This window comes from Plectropomus leopardus, chromosome 15 (genome assembly GCF_026936395.1).
Source record: "Plectropomus leopardus strain MGB_pleo_1.0 chromosome 15, ASM2693639v1, whole genome shotgun sequence".
Taxonomy (NCBI): Eukaryota; Metazoa; Chordata; class Actinopteri; order Perciformes; family Serranidae; genus Plectropomus; species Plectropomus leopardus.
Window position 1 is genome coordinate 32197529 of NC_142190.1, and position 21196 is coordinate 32218724.

General features: G+C 39.2%; 1 protein-coding gene and 1 long non-coding RNA gene across 3 annotated transcripts in view; one reads left to right on the top strand and one right to left on the bottom strand.

Moving 5' to 3' along the window:
- Positions 1–18303, top strand: part of robo4 (roundabout, axon guidance receptor, homolog 4 (Drosophila)) — a 33828-nt gene extending 15525 nt beyond the window's left edge. For both annotated transcript variants that reach the window (XM_088088685.1, XM_042500050.2), the window contains exons 4-19: positions 2187–2307; positions 2453–2591; positions 4421–4548; positions 4973–5088; positions 5169–5400; positions 5535–5656; positions 6596–6767; positions 6914–7111; positions 7888–7930; positions 8246–8358; positions 10213–10536; positions 11137–11241; positions 11454–11589; positions 12136–12381; positions 13172–13521; positions 16121–18303. In XM_088088685.1, the coding sequence (XP_087944811.1) occupies positions 2187–2307; positions 2453–2591; positions 4421–4548; positions 4973–5088; positions 5169–5400; positions 5535–5656; positions 6596–6767; positions 6914–7111; positions 7888–7930; positions 8246–8358; positions 10213–10536; positions 11137–11241; positions 11454–11589; positions 12136–12381; positions 13172–13521; positions 16121–16302 (2727 nt within the window). In that variant the 3' untranslated portion in view covers positions 16303–18303. The remainder of the gene's footprint in view (positions 1–2186; positions 2308–2452; positions 2592–4420; positions 4549–4972; positions 5089–5168; positions 5401–5534; positions 5657–6595; positions 6768–6913; positions 7112–7887; positions 7931–8245; positions 8359–10212; positions 10537–11136; positions 11242–11453; positions 11590–12135; positions 12382–13171; positions 13522–16120) is intronic.
- On the bottom strand, positions 6971–10089 carry LOC148187353 (uncharacterized). The gene is made up of 3 exons (XR_015778966.1): positions 9742–10089; positions 8266–8315; positions 6971–7086 (listed from the first exon to the last, which is right to left on the bottom strand). It is a non-coding gene; the product is annotated as an uncharacterized LOC148187353 (long non-coding RNA).
- Positions 18304–21196: the final 2893 nt, after the last annotated feature.

The following is a 21196-nucleotide window of genomic DNA, read 5'->3' on the forward strand; positions in this document are numbered from 1 at the left end:
AGTTTGATATGCATTTGATTGACAGAACAGGCGTTCCAACCATGAATGCTTGTGATTCAGACAACACTGCAAAATCACCTTGAACCATTTGGAAATGCATTTGGCATTATGCATGCATTTTGTAGTCTATTTTAGCCTAAATTGTGAAAATTGCTATTTTAGAAAACACCCGTCATATTGGCAATTAAAGTGTGTAAGGAGGGATGTGACGGCTTCCAGAGTTTCAGGAAAACTAACAAATCTTGACAATCACAACACTCCTTCCCTTTATTTTCCACGTTCCTATACAAGCTGTATGGATGAAGCTTTGAATATATGGTAAAATGCTTTAGACCCGGTATGTGAGCAAATTAAAATTAAATGAGGTTCCCAACTCATGCAACAGTTGGATTTCATAAATCAAGCTGTAGAACAGGAAGCTATCATGAGGTGTGGAGCATGCAGACCCGAATGCAAAGGATGGCAGGCAACAGGGACTCAAAAAGATTACTCTTAAATCTAAAAGAACAAGCAACTGAACATCACACAACCAAATCAAACATCAAACAGAGATTCAACTGAAAACCAGGACTTAAATCCAAACTAGATTGATGAGGGGATGAAGTGCAGCTGGAGAAAAAGAGAGGAGAAGCTCAGAGGAGGCAGAGGAACAGGCAGGCAGCTGATTGGCTGAGAGAAACTGAGGAGCAGGAAGGACGAATGAGGCTGATGCAGGACAGCTGTGTGGATGTTAAATGAGGGAAAGGCAGGAACACAAGAGGAAAAAAACTGTAAACAAAAAAATATTGTCTTTATAAGAAGAAAAACACAGATTAACCAATAAAAGCAGCTTAAATTACCACTTAGTCCAATCTGAAGTCTAAAGAAATCAGTGTGACTGTGATAGAAGCTCATATGCTCACTATGCTCATAACTCAAGGCTTCAATGGCAAATTACATTATAAAAATTCATCAGTGATGCAGAGAAAACAGAAAACTCTTCTTTATCAACTTTCATCATCGTGCACCAGGTCTAAATATCATCACTCATTGTGTGTCTTTTTGTCTATGTGCTGTTGTATTTGAATAAAGCTGTAAGTAACATTTATGTAACAGGCATCTGAATCTCGTTGCAGATAAACGAAGCCGACTATGTTGCATATTCTGACTGAATAGAACTAAATTTTACACATTTACTATAGAAAGAGCATAACCCCTGGAACACAGTCTATAAGGTCATAGGCTGAAGCTGAATTAGCCTATCAACATTGCTAATATGTCTAAATGAGCATTCATTAATATGTTCTAAAACAAGGAGACTCTGCTGCAGTGGGCTGTTTATAATTAACTGGTCTTTTACATTTGCAGCATTAATGAGAGCCAACAAATCTGATCACACACTTTTAATTCTATATTTTTCTCCAAATTCTTTCATTTTTGGGAATCCATAGCAGCCTAGCCAGGGAGGCTCAAAACTAGCTGCAAAAACATCAAGCAGTGATACACAACTTTCAAGCCAGGGGCCAAATCTGGTCAAAATAGGCTACACAGTTTTACACCTGGAGAATATTAAAATCATCTTCAACCTGCAATAATGATAGATGATAATTAAAATGTTAAAGAGTAACTTATTCATTTCCAGATGTTTGTTGTTAAAGCCACAGAGAGCCAGTGGAGAGGAGCTAAAGAGTCACACGCTGTGAAGCCTCAGGTCTCCTCCTGCTGTGTTAGAATATAATGATAATATTGATGAATTCAAAAGTGGATAAACCATGATGTCCAATCAGCAATTAATTCATTTGTGTTGCATTTTGAAACTTGGAATTACATTTTAAAAAATCATGTCAGCCTCAAGAGATAGATTAACTCTGAATAAAGCTAGGTCACATTATTATTTAAATATTTCTACATATTATTCCTCACACAAAGAGCCCCCAGTTTAGTGGCTTCTTACTCTGATAAAGTCATAGAAAAATCAATAATAATATGACGTGTGGCTGCGGTTCTCTACAATCCACCAGAGCTGTTTGGTATTGAAAGTGTCACAAAAGACACATTTTTAATATTGATTTTAAATATACAGTCTTCGAAGTTTTATCATACGCTGAGTGCTTGATGCCAAACACACAACCTGTATGAAGTGTATGTTTGACATGCTGTGCATCTTGTGTCCTCTCCGTCCTGTCTGCGCTGTGCTTGTTCTGTAGGAGCTAAGTGGGAAGCTCATCATCGCTCCTGCAGAGAGGACGCACTCTGGTGCTTACATGTGTGTGGCCAGCAACACTGTGGGAGTGAGAGAGAGCAGGGCGGCCCGGCTCACTGTGCTCGGTGAGACGACATTCCCATCACTACTTTTTACTGCCTTAACAATATCAGCTTTTCATGGAGCCCCATGTTGTGAATACAAACATATGTACACTCTGGTACCGAATGCTACAATGCAGCATTAAGTTCTTATTCTCTTCTCCTACAGCCAAGCCTGTGTTGGTGATGAAACCCGAAAACGTGTCTGTGAGACTGGGGGAGTCTGCCCAGTTCCACTGCCGAGCTAAAGGTGACCCCCCACCTGCTGTGGTCTGGAGCAGAGAGCAGGGACCACTGCCCAACGGCAGGTACTTCATCATGGCAAGACACAAAAATGCACACTAGGTTTAGGCAGTATGTCATATGTCATGGCTTCATACCTTCCTGAAATTTCACCAAGGTATACAGTATATGATGGTATAAGTTCACCCCCTGGCGAGCGTGCTACTTACTTTCAGCTTGTCAATATACAATACAAACCCACAAAATGATAAGAAAATAATATTCTCACCCCCATTTATTTATTAAACAGAGAAATACAACTGGACACCTTTTGAATTCAACTTTCTCTTGCTCACACAAGACTAATGGGGCTTAATTGCCTTGTTAACTCATCATAAAATGCACTTCATTCAAACTCGACAGAAACAAAATAAAATTCAACCAAATCATCTTGGTTACTCTTGTAAGTAATCTAGTTTGTAAATCCACTGTTTCAACAATCGCCACATTTATTTGGTCGAAATTAATCTTTAATTCACCAATTTGGATGTAAAAAACATGCCGTGCTTCCCCACGCTCCTTTCTGCCTGCTGGCGCCAGCTGTTTGCAGTCCTGTAACTTCTTTCTCCACCACTAGGTGTCGCTGTGTAAGTTTAGCTGTTCCACCAGGAGAGACCAGAGGCTGAGCTCTGGTGGTGCATGCTGTGCACTACATACAATGAGTTTAATAGAAAGAGGAACACCTGAATTTGTGATGGTATTAAAAAACATACCATCAGGATATCCCAATATCGTAATACCATGATCTGCCCAAGCCTAATCAACACTCCATTTATAGAGTGAACATCTGATCAATGTTCATCTATTAAAATATATTTATTTGCATTTAGATTACTGTAACATGCAAGAAACAGGAAATATTTGTGACACAGTGTTGCTGCCTAACTTTGTTTCCATTTGCTCTAAAATATTCACATTTTTAAAAAAAGACTTGACGCCAGACTTTTCTGGTTTGACAGTTTGCACCGATTTAACTTGTAGCTGGAAGCTTGAACATTAGCTTCTAACTATTTGCTTGAATATTAGGTTGAACATATACTTCAAAATGGCCTTGATTATCTCGTTTCATATTGCCATACACTCATTTAAGGTGTTTTCCTTTCACTTTTAGAGTCAGGCGTGTTGTTAACATGCATTTTGGGTGATCAAATCAGAAGTTGACAGCTGTATGTCTTTCTGTTCACACCTAGCATTAGAATGTGTCTCCACATGAATCTCCAATTACCACTAGTGATCGGATCTCATGTTCCTGCTCTATATACAAATAAACACGACATTTTCGTTTGCAAAGACAAAATGCGTCATTATGGAGCATATCTCTGCCTCTCTGCTGCTTTGAGAATGCTGCTGTGGGAGTGGGAGCTCTGCACTGGGGACAGTTGATGAGAGTCCACCCACACACACACACACATGCAATCACACACCGTGACAGGGCTAACTGTTAGCATCACACAGCTAATGTTTTCTGTCATCTGTTAACGGTTATTAATGGGTGTAAAGACATAGTGGAGTTGTTCTGCAGCAGAGAAAGTCAATATCAGGTTGACTTTGGTTGTCAGTTTATTAAGCAAGGACGACAGCTGAGTAAGTGGTACTTCAATGTGGCCCAGAACACATTAGTACAGAGAATGTGGCCATATGTGGCCCAGACCACCTCCAGACACAAGGTGCACTCACACCTGCACTTAAAGCTGTCCACTGTTAATAACAGGCATAAACATGGCCCTCTTTCCAGACATTCTTGGTTGTAAACGACACCAGCTTTTATATCTGCTAAATCAGCATTTCAGTAACTGTAGAAGAGATCAGGACAGTAAATGTCTAAACTAACTACGCTATATATGTTTGTCTATAGGTATCTTGTAAACCCAGACCAGACTCTCCAGATTCACTATGTGTCCACCCAGGATGCTGGGAGGTACACCTGCACTGCTGTAAATGATGTAGGCGTGGTCACGGCCAGCGCACAGCTACTTGTTGACGGTAAGATGATGTCTGAAAAAGCAGGGAGTCCCGAAATGTAACATGAAAGAAATGTGTTAAAAGTACAAGAAAATTACCTGAAAATTACAACAATAAAAAATGAAAGTAAAAAAAGGAAATGACCAAAAAAGTGCTTAAATTTTTTTAACAATGTTGTAACATAATTTTAAAAATCTAATTATGATAATTACAAACATAGTTTTCTAAAAAATCTAAAACAATTTCTTGCAATTTGAGAGGCCTTTCTTGACAAGTTGCTCATTGACTTCTTCCCAAGTTTTCAAAAGATTCTAACAACTAATTTGGTCAGAATTCAAAGGTTGAAATGCTTGTAAAAGGCATCTGAATGCAACACCAAAGTGATGTTGATCCAGATTCCACTGGGTCAAAATAACATTTATAAACAGAAAAACCTGTGTTCCAGAGGCTCCCAGCACCACACAGAGAGACCTCCACAAAGAGCTGTCAGCCCTGAGAGTTTCTCTGGAGAACGTGTCCATCGTGGCCCCTGGCTCCAACATATCACAAGTCCAGTGGAGGGTAAGGGCACACTAAGAGTTTCAGAGAAAGCAAGAAATATTCTAGGTGTGTTATCCATATAGTGTTTTCTTTCTGCGCAGCTCCAGTCCCTCCCAGATCAGCCTCATTACCTCGATGGCTTTGAGGTTCTCTATCGCTCTCTGCTGCCTGCCAGCTCCGACTGGGCTGCAAAGAAGGCAACGCTGCCCAGCTTCCAGACTCAGGTGGGCCCCTTAAAGAGGGGCTACAAGTATGAGTTCAAAGTACGGCCCTATGGAAGCAACTTGTACGGGAGGGAGAGCAACACCCGGCACCTCAGAGTCCCCGAGACAGGTGAGGAGTGTTTTAATTTAAGAATATTTGTGTCCTTTCTTTTGCTGTTTAATACTCATGTGTTGTCAGACCTTTAATATACAGTACAGCCATCTTCAGAAGATAAAGCAGTATATTCTGTCCTCTGTACGCAGTGCCCAGTGCCTGTCCACTGGCTGTGTCCGTAACAGTGAGCCACGAGCAGAACAACACCATCCATGTGAGCTGGGAGCCTCCTCCTCATGACACCCACAACGGCATCATACAAGGCTACCAGGTAATCACTGGAGAACAGGTCCTGACTCTCAGATGTGGTATTGCACTTATACTCAACTTACAGCCAGTGAGCCAAATCTAGCCCCAGATAGAGTGGCGGGTACCCCCTCAACCATTTTCTGATTCACAATAAAAATAAAGTGATTCACACTGGGAATTGGTTTTGTATACATAAGGTGCCAGATTGCATAAAACAGCATCAAAATATACCTTGTTGATCAAAAAAAGTGCTGGTGGAGGATCTCCACACTGTGACAGAGGTCATAGCTACGCCCCTAATGTCATAAATCCTAGAAACGTCTCAACATTCTAGAAATGTCCAAAAATGTACTATGTACTAATGTGCTAGTATCCTTGAATCTGAGAAACATTCTTAAATCCCAGAAAGGTCCTATTCCTCAAAATGTTTTTGAATCTGAGGAATGGCTTTAAATCCAAGAAACACACTGATATCTGAGAAATATCCTTGAATCCGAGAACCTTCCTTAAATCCATAAAACGTCCCAAATTCCTCAAAACATCCTTGAATCTGAGGAATTTTTAAAAATCTGAGAAACATCCTAAAATCCTAGAAAATTCCTTGAATCTGAAAAATGTCCTTAAATCCTAGAAACATCCTAATACCCTTGAAACATCCTTGAATTGGAAAAACATCCTTAAAACCTGGAAACGTCCTTATATCTGAGAAGCATCCTTAAATCCAAAAAATGTCCTAAAATCCTTGAAGCCTCCCAAAATTGGAGAAATGTCTTAAAACCCCACAAATGTCCCGAAATTGTAGAAAACTCCTTAAATCCCAAAACATTCTAGAATTGTCCTAAAATCCTTGAAATGTCCTAAAATCCTAAAAACAGCAGAGTGAACATCACTGTTAGGACTACACGTAGGACGCATATAATCCCTGACAGTGTGTCCCTTTCTGTGACCGCTGTTTGTCCAGGTGTGGTGTGTGGAGTCTGAGGAGCAGCTGTCCCAGAACTGGACAGTGGACAGTGGCCGACACAACCTTGATATCTCTGCTCTCAGATCGGGGAAACGATACTGGATCACCATAGCAGCTGTCAACGGAGCTGGAGTGGGAACACTCAGTGACCCTCATGGATTTGTCATCAGTAAGCAGAAGCAAAATTGAGCTGTTTGTTTCTGTATGAGGACAGTGCTCTGATAAAATGTGTCCTCAGTGTGTAAACTGACAACATTATAAAGCGATTATCATGACTCCATATCTAATTTTATTTTTTATCTGTTTATTTTTCAGACCCACAAAAAGGCGGTTCCCCTGAGTCAGACAGCCAGAGACAGGATCTGTCTCAGGTCTTGGCGCTTCTTCAGGATCCGGTGCTGATCGGTAGTGTTGGCGCCCTCCTGTGGTGCGTCCTGATGGTTGCAGCTGTCTGCCTCTTCAGACGCCACAGCAGGACAGGTCACCTGCTGCCGAGACATGGCAGGAGTAAAGGTGTATTTACAGACAAACAGCATCACCTGCAGGACTATGAAAATATTTTTTTGTAATATTTGCTGAAGCTGTCACTATATCCACACAGTACACAGTACACAGTTCACAGTTCACAGTACGCAGTACCCAAGACTGATAGTCTACAACAAATCAGACTACAAACAAATTGACGTGTTTCCATAAGTCTTATTTTACATTCGCTGTTTCAATTTGCACAATTTGAAGGTTAATGGAAACATGCCTAGTGCAGTGCTAATCCAATATGAATCAAGATTCTGACTTTCATTCAAAAACATGTTTTGTTGTGAAATCACAACATTTGCTCACCTGTCTGACTCCTCAGCTCTGATTAGTCATTTTCATATTCATGTGTTAATGCCATTAGAGTCAATACAAAGAGAGAAAAGAGGACTTTATGTACCACCCACGTCAATATAGTGACAGTTAGAAAACATGACCAAAGGTTACTTTTTCAAAAGTTACCAACAACAGCTTAACAGTTATACCGTGCAGGATAATTCCTCTTTACCATCACTCATGACTCGCTCTCAGTGTGTGGTGGTGTGTAGCCAAACGAGAGTGAATCTGAGGTCGACTTTTGCTTTTAGTTACCAGCGTCTTTACAAACCGACAAATTCACAACAACCCTGCATAGTGTACCGTTAAGCACAATACTTAATACTTATATACTTTTACTTAAATAAGTAAAGGATCTGAATACTTCCTCCACCACTGTATACATTTTTATAATCATTTTATTTGTATTTTTATCTTAGGTTTGCACAGACTAGCCAGTGAAGATCTCATCATAAAACACAGGTAAAGTGCAAACAGTTGAGTTTGTTATTACAAATATGGTTTAGAATCAAAATATAATCACACTGAAATCATGAGAATAAGTTCAAACTACTAAAGCTAAATGTGGCTCTATGATTCTTCATTCTTCATCTTCGTTTACGATGTGATACTTCTGATGCAGATTTGAGATTCACTTCAACCAAAGTGAAGTACTGTTACCTTTATAGTTTGAACTTTTATGGTTTCAATTCAGAATGAATGACTCATAACTATTTTCACTAGAAATGACAAATATAAAACATCTCAGAAACTTTCCCTGTGCTGCCTCATGTGCAGGATGGCGGCTCCAGACTCACCGTGGATCTCTGGAGGCTGGAGACCTGCCTTCAGCCAGAAGTACCAGGACCTGTGGGCCCAAGATCAGAAGCATCCAGGGATCAGGAGCACCAGTGAGTACTGACTGACACATATGAAAAGTGTTACAATGACACATTTCTGGCTGATCACGATAAACTTGATATGAATGGAAATCCAACTGAGATGAAATGGATAATTTGGTTACTTTGGTCAGCTGGAGTGAGACATCAGAAGTTTCTAGAATGTTTTTACATTTAACTTGTTGTTGAACTGTTGAGTTTGGTTTGTTTCGGCTGGTATGGGAGCTGTCAGTCTGGTGAAAAACCAAAAAAACAAAGATTGGCTGAAAAGAAGGATGAGATGTGTTTTTGATGTTATTTTTTTAATGATGTAGTTTTTATGTATGATTTCAAAAGCTTGACTATTATTCAATGAAGTCCACTTGTACAGCACTTTTATAATCTGCTAAATCAGCTTAAGTGTCTTAACCATGATTGTGTCAGTTGTAAGGCCTGATTTTGTATTGCAGTAATACTCACATGTTGTGGGCATATTTTCAAAATTAAAGTCATTTTTTATTTATTATATTATATTATTATATTTATTTTATCCAAGTACAGAATTGTTGACTAGAATGTGTACATGGTCCTTCACTTTCGCACATGTATGTATATGTATGTGTGTGCATATGTGTATGCATATGTATGTATGTATATGTGTGCAGGTTTTGCATGTATCCAAGAAGGATCGTCCCTTAGTTTTTAATATTTTTGAAGCTTTGTTTGTGTGTCTGGTGGACACATATTTATCTCTTTTGTTTTATGTGTAAAATAAAAACATATAAAAAGCAAATAACAAAAAAAGAAAGAAGTCTGCCAAAAAAGGTCATTTAGTAACCATAGTAACACTTGTGCATATCAGCATATGAGTTTACTTCAATGGCTACTCTTTAGAAAGTGAATAAATCATAGTGGCTACGCAGCAACCGTCCTCTCATGATATTACTGCAAAAATACCTCTTTGGTTCTATTTGTTTACAGTTGTTCCAATATTTATGATACACAACAAGTCTTAACTCATTATGCTCAAAACCAGTCATTTCTTGGTGAGCTCTTTGTTACACCAGAGAAGCTTAATAAACCTATAAACTGCAGTAAAGTGCTAAATGACTTACTGTCAGTCTCCAGAATTTGATTTCCCTTTTTGACATTATCAAAACTGTCTAATAAGTGAGTCATCTGTCAGTGCTCATTACATTATCCTCTAGGTTTGTTCATGCTAAGTCAGGGTTGACATAAACAGCACAGAACAAAAAAAAGTTATTTTGTCCCTTGGTCCAGACAAAATAAACTGTCTAGAGATGAGAAAGACACCTTTGTGTTTTGACAGTGGACCTCTGCAGAGGTTTCGTACTAAACTGGGAGCCAGTGCAGTGAAAAGCACCAAATACCAACAACAGTTTATTAAGTCCAAACCTTTACTTGATTGGTGTTCAGGGGTCATACATGTGAAGGCAGTCAGCAAAGGCAGGAAAATATGTTCAGGGGATAAACACAAGAAACAAAGTCCATAAATCAAAGCAGAGTTAAAAACCAGGTGAGCAAACAGGAGGAAAAGGCTGCAGAGCAGAAACACAGCATGAAGACAAAGACAATCTGTCAAGTGAAAGGCTGAAACACTGAGCTTTAAATACACAAGAGCTGATTACTGAATGCACACAGGTGAGTGAAACTAGACGCAGGTGAGACACATGAGGCAATCAGAAAAGACGGGAAAACTCAAGAAGTAAAAGTAGCACTAAACACCAAGAAAACGCATTAAAAAAAAGCAAGTGGACACAAAAACATGAACAGAAACTTAACAGAATATCACATTCTAATAATATTTCTTTTATTTTCTGACATATCTGCTCTAGAGTGTCCATAAATATGTCTGTATTTCATCAGGCCTCCCGGTGTCCTGGAAGGACTCTAGCCGTGTGGACTCAGCTGTCCCCATCGTGACCGACAGCTGTGGCGTTTATGGCACTTTTTACGTGGATCTGATGGGCAACGGCCTCAAGACCTTCAACAGTCCAGGACGCTGCCCTAAAATGCCTCATTGTCCGCCCCATCAGCAAGGAGCCGAGACCATCCAGATCTTCTCTCAGCCTGTCTCAAAGAGCTCTCCCCTCGGGAGCAGGGAGGCGCTGCCATGGAAACAGGCCATACGTCCCCAGCCCAGGATGGGTGTGCTGAGAGAGTCATGGGAAAAAAGCCACAGCAAGCAAGGTATAGAGTGCTGGATAGCTGGGAATGATTCTAATAACACTAGTTTATTTTCTTTATTTTCACAGTCCGCCTTCTTACCACAATGCAGCACGCCTGATCAGACCAATGAAAGCTACTGCCAGTGAATGATATGATGTGGACTGGTCTGTTTGAAATAGCCAGCCAGCACTAAATTTCTCATTCAGAAACAGAAATTTAACAGAAAGTCAACTTCCACGTTTATATCTTTCCTCCTGGAACTGAGAACTCTTCTTTAGTCAGTCAGCTTAGTTAATAACAATAAAAGTGTCAAGTTTTTGGATAATGATGCCACTGGCTTCCCAGAATCCTCTGAATGTACTTTGTATTTGTATGTTTGTACATCTGTTTATTTGTCTTGTTAAACATTTTGCTTAGTTTGGTTTCTTGCTCTTTATTTATTTATTATTCACTGTATCCTGTATTTACTGTATCCATGCAATATATCTTTCAGATATATTGCATGTTTTTATTTTTTTTCTTTTTACCTGTGCTGTACCTTTCCCCTGGTGTTTTGTATGTGTATGTCAGGACACTCTTTATATTGGTAAAACACTTCTTAAAATTATTTGTTTTCTCCAGAGTTGCATGCAGTGAGCAGCGTCCCCTTAGTGTCAACCAGGAACCAGGCCTGTCCATCCAGTGTCTACAAACAGAGACTCAGTCACATTCCATCAGGCCGCCACGGTATGTCCACACACCAGCACCTGTCTCACCACAAAGACTGACAGACACACTCAGTTTTAGACTCTACAAACTGCACTGTTAGCTTGTAATTTAAGCTGCTGCTCATTATTGAGTAGAAATTGTACTTTAACACGAACCTAAAACTTGTTACTGGGAATTAGCAAGTTTACCATTTTTTTTCTTCAATGTGTCCTGTGTCTTTGTCCATCCAGAGCGTGATAAAGTTGCTGGCTGTCCTCGCCTGCTGCATTACTCTGCATCATTACACCTGATGGACATGCTGCCCCCCCCACCACCACTGCCCATAGAGGACACCATGGACACACACAGCCTCAGCTCAGATGAAGGGTGAGACACACACACACACACACACACACACACAGGTCAGACTGGGTGGTCCATTGTACAGGTGCACAGTTTTATATTTTTACACACTTAACACACTCAGAACATTATAAATATCTAAAATTTGGAATATTCACATTCTAGACCTAATTGTTTTTTACTTTATTTATTGATTCTAGATTTTTACACACTTTACATACTCAGTACATTATACCTACTTATATTTTTAAATATTTACATATGAGTGTCAATTGTTTTACTATTACTGTATTAACATATTTATATTTTTACATACTTTTTGCTGGTACTTATTTCAGTTTGCCATAATTCTCTTTTAGAAGAGCCACTTTATTAATCCCCGGGAGAAACTGTAGTTCATTAAAGTATTTCTCATTCTGAACAGAGGCATTGCTGATGCATGACTTATTATCTAGCAGCCACAGGTGCCACCCTGCAGCTCCCATGAGGAAGTAGATTATGTGGTGTACACAGGAATCTGGGGGAAGAAAAAGTCTTAAATGCTCGTCCTGTCTCTTGCATTTTTCTTAGCTCCAGTCGTTCTACAAAGCTCACAGTGGACATGGGCTCTCTGCAGTCGGTTTGTGCTCCATCAGCCCACCGAGGGAAACCAGGAGCCTCCACCACCACCAGCAATAACAGCAGCAGCTTCCCCTTCTACAACCACCTGTCTAACACATCATATTCCACGTCAGTGGATGAAGAACAGGGGGCCACGCTGACAGCACAGGAGGCCACACAGTATCTCGAGCTCAGCCCCAAACCTGAGAGATGCAGGTGAGGACACAGCGGACACTGAAGTTCAGTACAGCTGAATTTTACTCGGCTGATCCTAGTCGGCTGACTAATTAAGAAATTATGAAAACTTTATTGTCCACAGATATGAAAATTTGTCTTCAGTTTCACCATAAATGACATAAAGACATGCCCTAAGAACATAAAAACATAAAATAAAATGACCTTGATGATGTTAGTACATTTTTTGTAATACATATCGTGTTCAAGAAGAAACATTTATTCATTCATTCATTCATATATTTATTTGAAAAGGATCCCCATTAGCTAATGCCAGTGACACTAGCTGATCTTCTTTGTCTCCAAAATTCACTACATCATATTCATATAATCATATCATGTGCACAGGCATGTGTGTGATGTACCTTAGATTAATCACAAAAGACGCTGTGCACGGCATTACATCTGTCCCACCTTAATTCCATCACACATGTACCTCAGTTTGTGTGACATTAAGTTGACGGTAGAAGTTCACTGAAGCACCAATAGTGATATATATTTAATAACAATCACATAATTAGTCTCATGATCAGTCCATGAATTAGCCACAAAGACCGTCAACAGAGAGCAAGAACAAATTGTGACCAACGCTGGACCACTAATCAGCTGCTTAATTAATGCAGTCGTAAATGATCTAAATTAGGATTTACTGTTGGATTGGTATGTACATGTATTATTATAATGCAGATGTTGACACTGATACAGCAGTTAGTTAGTCTCTTTCAGTTGTATCACGTCGTCATGTGATGATGCTTCTCCTCTCTGTCCACAGTGCTCTGCCTCAGCAGCACCCCTCCCTGCCCCACTCCTTCTCCCCCACCCTGGGCTACTTCTGTGGGCCAGCCCGCTCCCCTCAGCTGGAGGAGGACCCCGTCACCGAAGAGCCAGAGGCCCCACCGATTGGCTTGCGGCACTCCCGCCTCCAGAGCACCCCCTCCTCCTGCTACAGTGAGTGGGACAGCTCGCTGTGGAACACCTGGAGCTCCGTCATGGACAGCAATATGACCAGCGCCCGCACCAGCCTCATCAGCTCGGTGGACAGCTGCTACACCAACGACAGCGCCAACTTCGCCCGCCTGCTGGCTGCGGCAGCGGAGAGCATGAGTGGAGCCTCTTTGTCAGGTAGGCGGAGGGGGAGACACTTTTCATGTCTGACTGATGCTCACTGCAAACACACAAAGAAAAACAAAAGAACACACGTTTTTTTCTGCTTTTCAGTTCCTGAAATCATCTTGAGGTGTGTTAGATTGGCCTTGCAGAGGTTGGGGACCACTTTTTAGAATATTGTGTTATTTCAAAGTGTCAGAAACAACAACAAATCAACAAAGTAGAACAGGTGCATTACCCTTTTACACGTGGATGGACATTGTTTTTAATGAAATCAAGCCAATTTGCTCAGGTTTCAAAGGGTAAAACATTCTCTCCAGACAGATGATCGTGGTCTGTTGTGTTTATTGCATCTCTCCACTAGATGGAGCCTTCTGTCAGTGAATGACTCCAGTTGGTAACAAGCAGCCCTGTAGACAGACTATTGATGCAGGAAATCCGTCAAACACAACCATGAAACTCACGACACACGTTAGTTTCAGTGTTTAAGCATTTAAATCCCTGAAAAGAATTTTAAAAAAGCTTTTTTGGGGGGTTGGAGAAAGTGTGTGTTTATGTCACTAAACACAAATGGTTGTGCATGTGTCTATTGCTGTAAGACACAAAGACATTAAGTCTAATTTCTTAGGTGTCACCAGGCAATTACTTAAGACCTTTCAGCAGATTGAACCTCCAGATGAGTCATCTGTCCCCCCATTGTCACCTCATCAGTCACTCTGCTCTCCCTCCACACACACTGTTCAGCTTTATTATATTTGCCAAACTCGCACTTTAAGCTGTTTTTTGCCACGGCTATTTTTCACACATACAGAGGCACAATGTGAATGAAACCCTAAATGTTTTCTCTGCAGTTTGCAATGCAGTCTCGCAATGGCTGATGTGAAACTTTAATATCATCCAAAACTCAGATAAGATACACTAAACTTGAGCTGAGCTGTGCTCATTTTTCATCTTTAAGATCTGGAGAATCATATGAATCAAAGAGAGAATTAGGTCATTCATGCATGGGATTACATGTTATAATTAAGCCTGGATATAAAAGCAACTTTGAGGCAAAAACGTTTTTTTTCATTGTTCCTGCGGATCCTTAAAACGCCTTATAAGGCGCTCATTATATTCATCTAAAAGTAAGACCTTAATTAGTATTAAAATGTCTTGAGTCAATCCTTCAAAAATCTTAAAAATGCTAAAACATGACATATAGGATTTTATTAATGTTTTTAAAAAAAAAAACATTGTATTGTTAAAACTAAAAACACATCAAAAATACAGTAACAGGATCAACTCCGTCCTCAGCCCTTTGCTGCATGTCATCCCCTCTCTCTCTCCCCCTTTCACACTTGTGCTGTCCTATCAATTAAAGGCAAAAAAGCCCAAAAATATCTTTAAAAAAGAGCGAGCAGAGAGCAGAGAATGAGATGAGCCGCATATAACAAGGATGGAAAATGATTGTTATTGCCATGTTTTGTCATTGTTTTTGTTTACAAAGCACTGCTGACACATATATCATGTGTCATACTAGAGGTCAATCCTGCTGTGTTAAACGTCACACCACTTTTGGTTCCACGATGCTGGCATACTGTCTAAAATCACACACGAGAATGATGCTGTTGTTTGGTTCTGTGTAAAAATGCAAAGAAGGCGTAAAAGAGGGACCTTATAGCGGCTTTAAAGCATCATCTCTAAAAAGGCCTGATGTCATGGTGAAGTGCAAATTAAATACAAATTGGCTATTTAACCAAGTTTCCTTGGCATGGCTTAACATGGAACAAGGTAGCAAGGCACTGTGTACTTAATGCTATAGTTTTCCACACTGGGCATGATGGGAATCGAACTTCCAGATCATCATCCACAGCAGTTCATTACTTAGCTTCCATGTAGGACTCCAGGCTGCCTCTCCAAACTGGGGGCGTGTTGACTGAATCTGCTATATGTAATATACGGTTTATGGATGACTAAATCATACAACCCCACTTCAGAAATCTGAACTATCCCTTTTTATATTCTTATTGAATCCAAGCTGCTTTGTCAGTAAGGGGACAGTCAGGAGAATATATTAAGCTTCACATCTCCCCTCCAGCTCTCCACACTGAGGCTAAGTGAGCTTATGGAAAGACCTGTTCTGCAGGATAAAAACAGTGCGGACTAATCATGTGAAAACAGTGGAGCAGCAGAAACAGGCTCCTCTCAGATTAGGACGCAGAGCTATATGCACCTTCACACTGACATAAATTGGCAGCACCTCTATAGCTCGAACCCTTCAGCTTGGAATAAACTCTTATTATTCCTGGACAGCCACACTCTCTGAGCTCTTTGAAATATAATAGCAGCTTTAGAATCCACAAGAAGGCTGTTCTGAATTGGCAATGTTTGTTTTGGTGCCTGAAACATATTAGAATAGTTTTATTTCCAGTGACAGACAGCTGCTTCAAAGACGCCTCCAAATGTGCCAGTCCTCTGAGAATCAGCGTGAAAGGTGTTCCTCAGAGGTCCTGGAATGTTTGCTCATTCTGTTAGCGTCTCCACGGGCGAAAAAAAAAGGTTTCTCTTTTAATGGAATCCCCACACTTCATATTGAAATGCATGTCAACATGTTGCCCTCTTCTGTGTTTAGACTTCTCTCCGCCAGCCTCCCCGCTCAGCGCCTTGTATCCGCCGTTTCGGGCAGAAGGCGACTCGTTTGGCGAGCTGGAGCCGGTTCCTGCGTGGGACTGGAACATGGCCTGGGTGGAAGAAATGGAGGCTCAATATAGAGCACACTATCCTGGCAGAAGCTCCAAACCCTTTGACACTTAGGGGACTCTGCCAAGAAGGTAAAAGATTTTGAGAACTTGACAAACACCTCAAAGCAACGCCAGAGCTGCAGGACAAAAAGACATTTACTTATTGAAAAGCGCAGGAATTTTAAGGTCAAAAATATTCCAGAGTTTGATGTGATTTCCCAGTCAGAGACAGGTAAATATCTGGATTTGAAAGAAATAATTACAGCCAGCTCCTTGATGTTTGGACGCCTCTGCGCATCTGTTGTTTGTCTCTTATAGTTTTCCAAGTTTACCTCAGGGCAGTCCAGCTACTATTTTGCATCCTTCAAACGACTTCCATTGAGTCTTTAAAGTTTTCCTCCCCTCTCTGCATCCTTCCCGCTCATTAGAGAATAGGATAATGAGATCCTTCCCTCGGGATCTTCTCACCCAGTGTGTTTTGAAAAGGCCAGAGAGACACAGAGACGGGATGAGAGACAGAGAGGAAGCAGTCATTAGGCAGAAATACAGCGCTGGAGTTTTTCCTCCCGGCTCATTTGTTTTTTATTTCCTCATGTTTGTTGTGAGATTTTTTATTAGGGCTGAGGTCCCGCCAAACATAGCTTCGCATAGTGATTTTGTACAGACTGTGTTACTGATCAAGTGTATATATTCAGCTTGTTCGACAAATGTTATTTAAAGAATTTAAAATATTCCAAATCTTTGTCTGTCTTCTCGGTTATTTTGGTGATCTGTTTTGCATTCTGGGAACTCTTTTTTATATTTTTAAAAAATTTTTTTTTTTACTTAGAACACTGTCCATTTTTTTACTCGAGAAACCCTGGGTATAAACAGTGAGTTTGAGTTTTTTGGCTATTTTGCTTCCGTGACTTCGCTTCAGAAAACCTTCAAAATACAGATTTAAATGTTTATTTTAGATCCAATTTCTGTTCTGGAAATGTATGCAAAAAGCAGATATTTTGTTAGTTAACGCCTTAAAATAAGTGTCCTAACCCTTTGAAACCTGAACAAATTTGGCTTTATTTCTTTCAAAAACATGTGAAGAAGGCAGTGAGCAACTGAAGAATAAATGATGCAAAAATATGCCAAAAACAAAGAAAATGTACAAAAAATTACCTAAAAAATCAGAAAAAACAAAGAAAAAGAATTAAAAACATAACAACAATACCAAGAAAAAATACTTAAAAAGGGGCTTAAAAATAATAATTCTGTGAAATATTTTAATTAGAGAGTTTTTACGGACGCAATGTTTCCGTAGCTTTTTAAAAACAAATTTTTCCCCAATGTTTTTTTTTTTCTAAAACTGCACTGAATTTTACATTAAATATCTTTAAAGGCAGTTTTCTTAGAATTATTTTTTCTCACACTCTGAGCCAAAATTCTCCACTTCAGTAACACCTACATTCACCAGCATTTTCAGTCTGTATCCTGAAGGTTTTTATGGAGGTCTTGGTCATGTAGCATTCATAGCCTGGTTAGTTGAACATTTTATTCCTAAAAACAGTTAATCGTGTTCACCTGGGGTGTCTCTCCCTAAGTTTGCATCAGACAAAATGTTCTTTTTATAAAGTCCTTTTATTCACAATTAATGGAACTTACCTGAGATTTTACCTTTTGAATAACTCAATTTTAGTGAAAAAAAACTATTGCAAAAACTGAAGTGTTTTCTGCATGGCTTAGTCTTTGCATTCGTGGTGATTTATTTTATATAGAAATTCACTAACGGTAGCAAAATTGAAAATGTAATTTTTTAAGAATTTCCATTTTATTTTGTTCACGTTAAAGTTGTGTAGTTTTTAATAAAATCTTTGAATTGATTGAAATCTTTGACAAAGTTTTACATTTTGCAAGGACTCCACTGTTTGGAATGTGTCCTCACTGAGCTGTGGAATAAAAGCTCCTGCCACGTCATATTTTTTACCTAACAATGTTTGACTGAAGCTATTTTCCCTTTTTACATTTATTTTTTACATTGATTTAATTTTTCTATGTTTTTGTCCCAAATAAAAAAAATCTTTATACACACTCTGAATAATAGTTGGACAACAGTTTATTTTGACAATTCTTTCATTTTCTGTTTTCTTGAGGGTTTTTCTCTTTCATTTTCACTGCTTCACTGCCTCAGCCTGCCGCGGTACAGTGGTCTCAGTGGAAGTGGATGAAGTGAATAAAGGAAGAACAGTATCTTTGCATTACACAGTGTCCCTTTGTGGCCTGTGGGCAGGATGTTAATTGACCCCTGCTGTTCTTAATGGCTGTGTGGAGCAGGGAGGTGATGTTTAGAACTCATCTGTTGGGCTTGATTAACCAAGAGAAAACAATGCTGCTCTACCTGATAATGGCTGCTAATTACAAACCCATTGGAGAGCATAATTAAACTCTAATCTACAGTATATTTGTGTTTCTACAGAAACAGGAAATGGGATTTTTCACTCACTAACTAAAAATAATCCAAAAGAAAAATTTCAGGTGTTTTTCTCTGTTTAAAGCAGATTTTTTTAACACACTTCTGACTTTATGTATCACTCCAACCTCACCTGAATGAGGTATTAAGGTGGAAAAGCTGAAGATATTCAAATGTATCTAATCTAAAATGATTTCTTCAATAACTTAGTGTTCAGAATGAGTGTTTGTCATGCAGCCGCAAAGCACAACACGCTCTTTTCTAAGTAATCCGTGTCTCGTCTCCAGGCTCTTAGGGTCAAATGAGACTGGGAGTGTTGAGCTAAGAAGTGCTTTGCTGTCTGTTTCATTTATAAGCTGCACAGGGATCAGAATCTATGCGTGGAGTATTAAAAATCAAAAACAAAAGCAGCCCATAATTACCAGAGGAAAAAAAAAAAAGGATGTGAGTTACAGGGGTCACTTTTTTTCTTTTCAAAAGAGGAGCAAGCTTTGTTTTTCTGCAAAAATACGATAGAATGAAGATAAAGCTTTTTTCTTTTTTGTATGTTTTTGTTTTTGAATTTCATTTTGAAGATTAATCAGCCACTATTCAGTTGCAGTTATTGTCAGATAAAGTCAACAGACCTGCAATTGCAGGAAGAGTCAAAGCAGGTTAAAAACATGGATAATTATGAAAACAAAAACAGGCTTTATAGCGCAAAAAAAGCTTTAAACTGTGAAACTATCACAGCAAGTCACATTTACGGTCTATAAGTAATGCAGCAAGTACTGGATTATTTCTCTCTATGTGTGTGTGTGTGTGTGTGTGTGTGTGTGTGTGTGTGTGTGTGTGTGTGTGTGTGTGTGTGTGTGTGTGTGTGTGTGTGTGTGTGTGAGAGAACTGGACTGCCAGAGAGATTATCCATCATCTGTCTCCTTCACTAAAGGCCATATGTTTCTTGACGAAGCCCCGAGCTCCAGCGAGCAGCACACACACTCCCTGATAGACCAGACCACACGCTACGAGGCTCACACAGTAATGAATCAAACACTACTGTACATCTGCCTGTCTTATTAGTTCATATGCACACACACACACACACACACACACACATGCTCACACACCGCCCTTGGGATTTGTGCATCACAGATTTTGGTTTATGCCAAAATACCAGCTTTATATAGCATGTCAGCAAACCAATGACCCATATTAGACATGGCCTGGAACCATGGACACGCTGCACACACACACGCACACACACACACACACACAGAATCAATACACATGTAGATTTACTGTCATCTTTTATTTTAATATCCTCAGAGCAGACACAGGCAGCAGTGTGTGAGTAGAATTAACTCGACTTCTAGCTTTATTATACACCTGCCAGTCCAACGTGAGAGAAAACGACCCTGATCATGAAACTAGAACCGTTTTATCACTTTATATGTGCAATCTATGTATTTTTTTGTTGTTGCTGTTTTATTTATTTATTTATTTTTATTATGTATAAAATCAACAGATATACACACATACAAAGAAAGAAAAAAGAATGATGTACAGAGCTTGACAAGGTGTATATGAAAAAAGATTAACTAATTAGAAAAATAAATAAATACAAAAAATACAGCAAACCAAATAAGGATAATTCTACTGTTAAAATTTTGGAGTTACTGTCACATTACCAGAATTACAGAATGTTGTTTGTGAAATCTGTTAGATGTGAAATATTGAAGAGAAAAGAGGAAAAAAAAATTATAATAATAATGATACATTTAATAATAATTTTTTTTAAATAAATGTTATTCTTTATTATTATTGTTGTTATTGATGTTATTATTATTATTATTATCATTATTATTAACTTTTTGTCATGTTATCATTGACAAATGACAATAATCAAATAATAGAAATAAACATTGAAAAGTAACAGGTAGATAATGATAAGTGAGGGATTAAGAAAGAATAGAAATAAATAATGCAAATAAAGTAAATAAGTAAATAAATAAATGTTTAGCTATTGTTGTGAGTATTTTAGGTAGGTGGAGGTGGGGGCTTTGGTGTCACCAGCAGCAGGGTGAGGTAGTTATGGAGGTATGTGTGTAATCTATTTGTGATAAATCATTTAGCAGAATAACAGGATTACGTTTACATCATCAGGTTGTCATAGTTCAAATCCTCGGCCATTTATTCCGATCTAGTTCCTTTACAGACACCAGTATTTACACAACACAATGAATCTTTATTGATCTGTGGGGAAATGAGGTTAGTTTTGCAGCCTCTAAAGTATTAGAATACTACAGGGAATCTAAAGAAATAGAATATAAGACACAAATAGACTATAACATGAGCAGAAAAAAGAAGGAGACACTGTTGCACTAAATGCATGCAGCATCACTGCGGTCAGTGGGATTACAGTCTCTCTGTGTTGTGGTTGAAACAGATTCTTTGTATCACGCAGGCAGCAGTCGAGGTGGCAGCGACGCGCTCACAGTGATTGACAGCTGTGGTTAACTGTGCTGTTGCATGCTGAAGTGGTAAT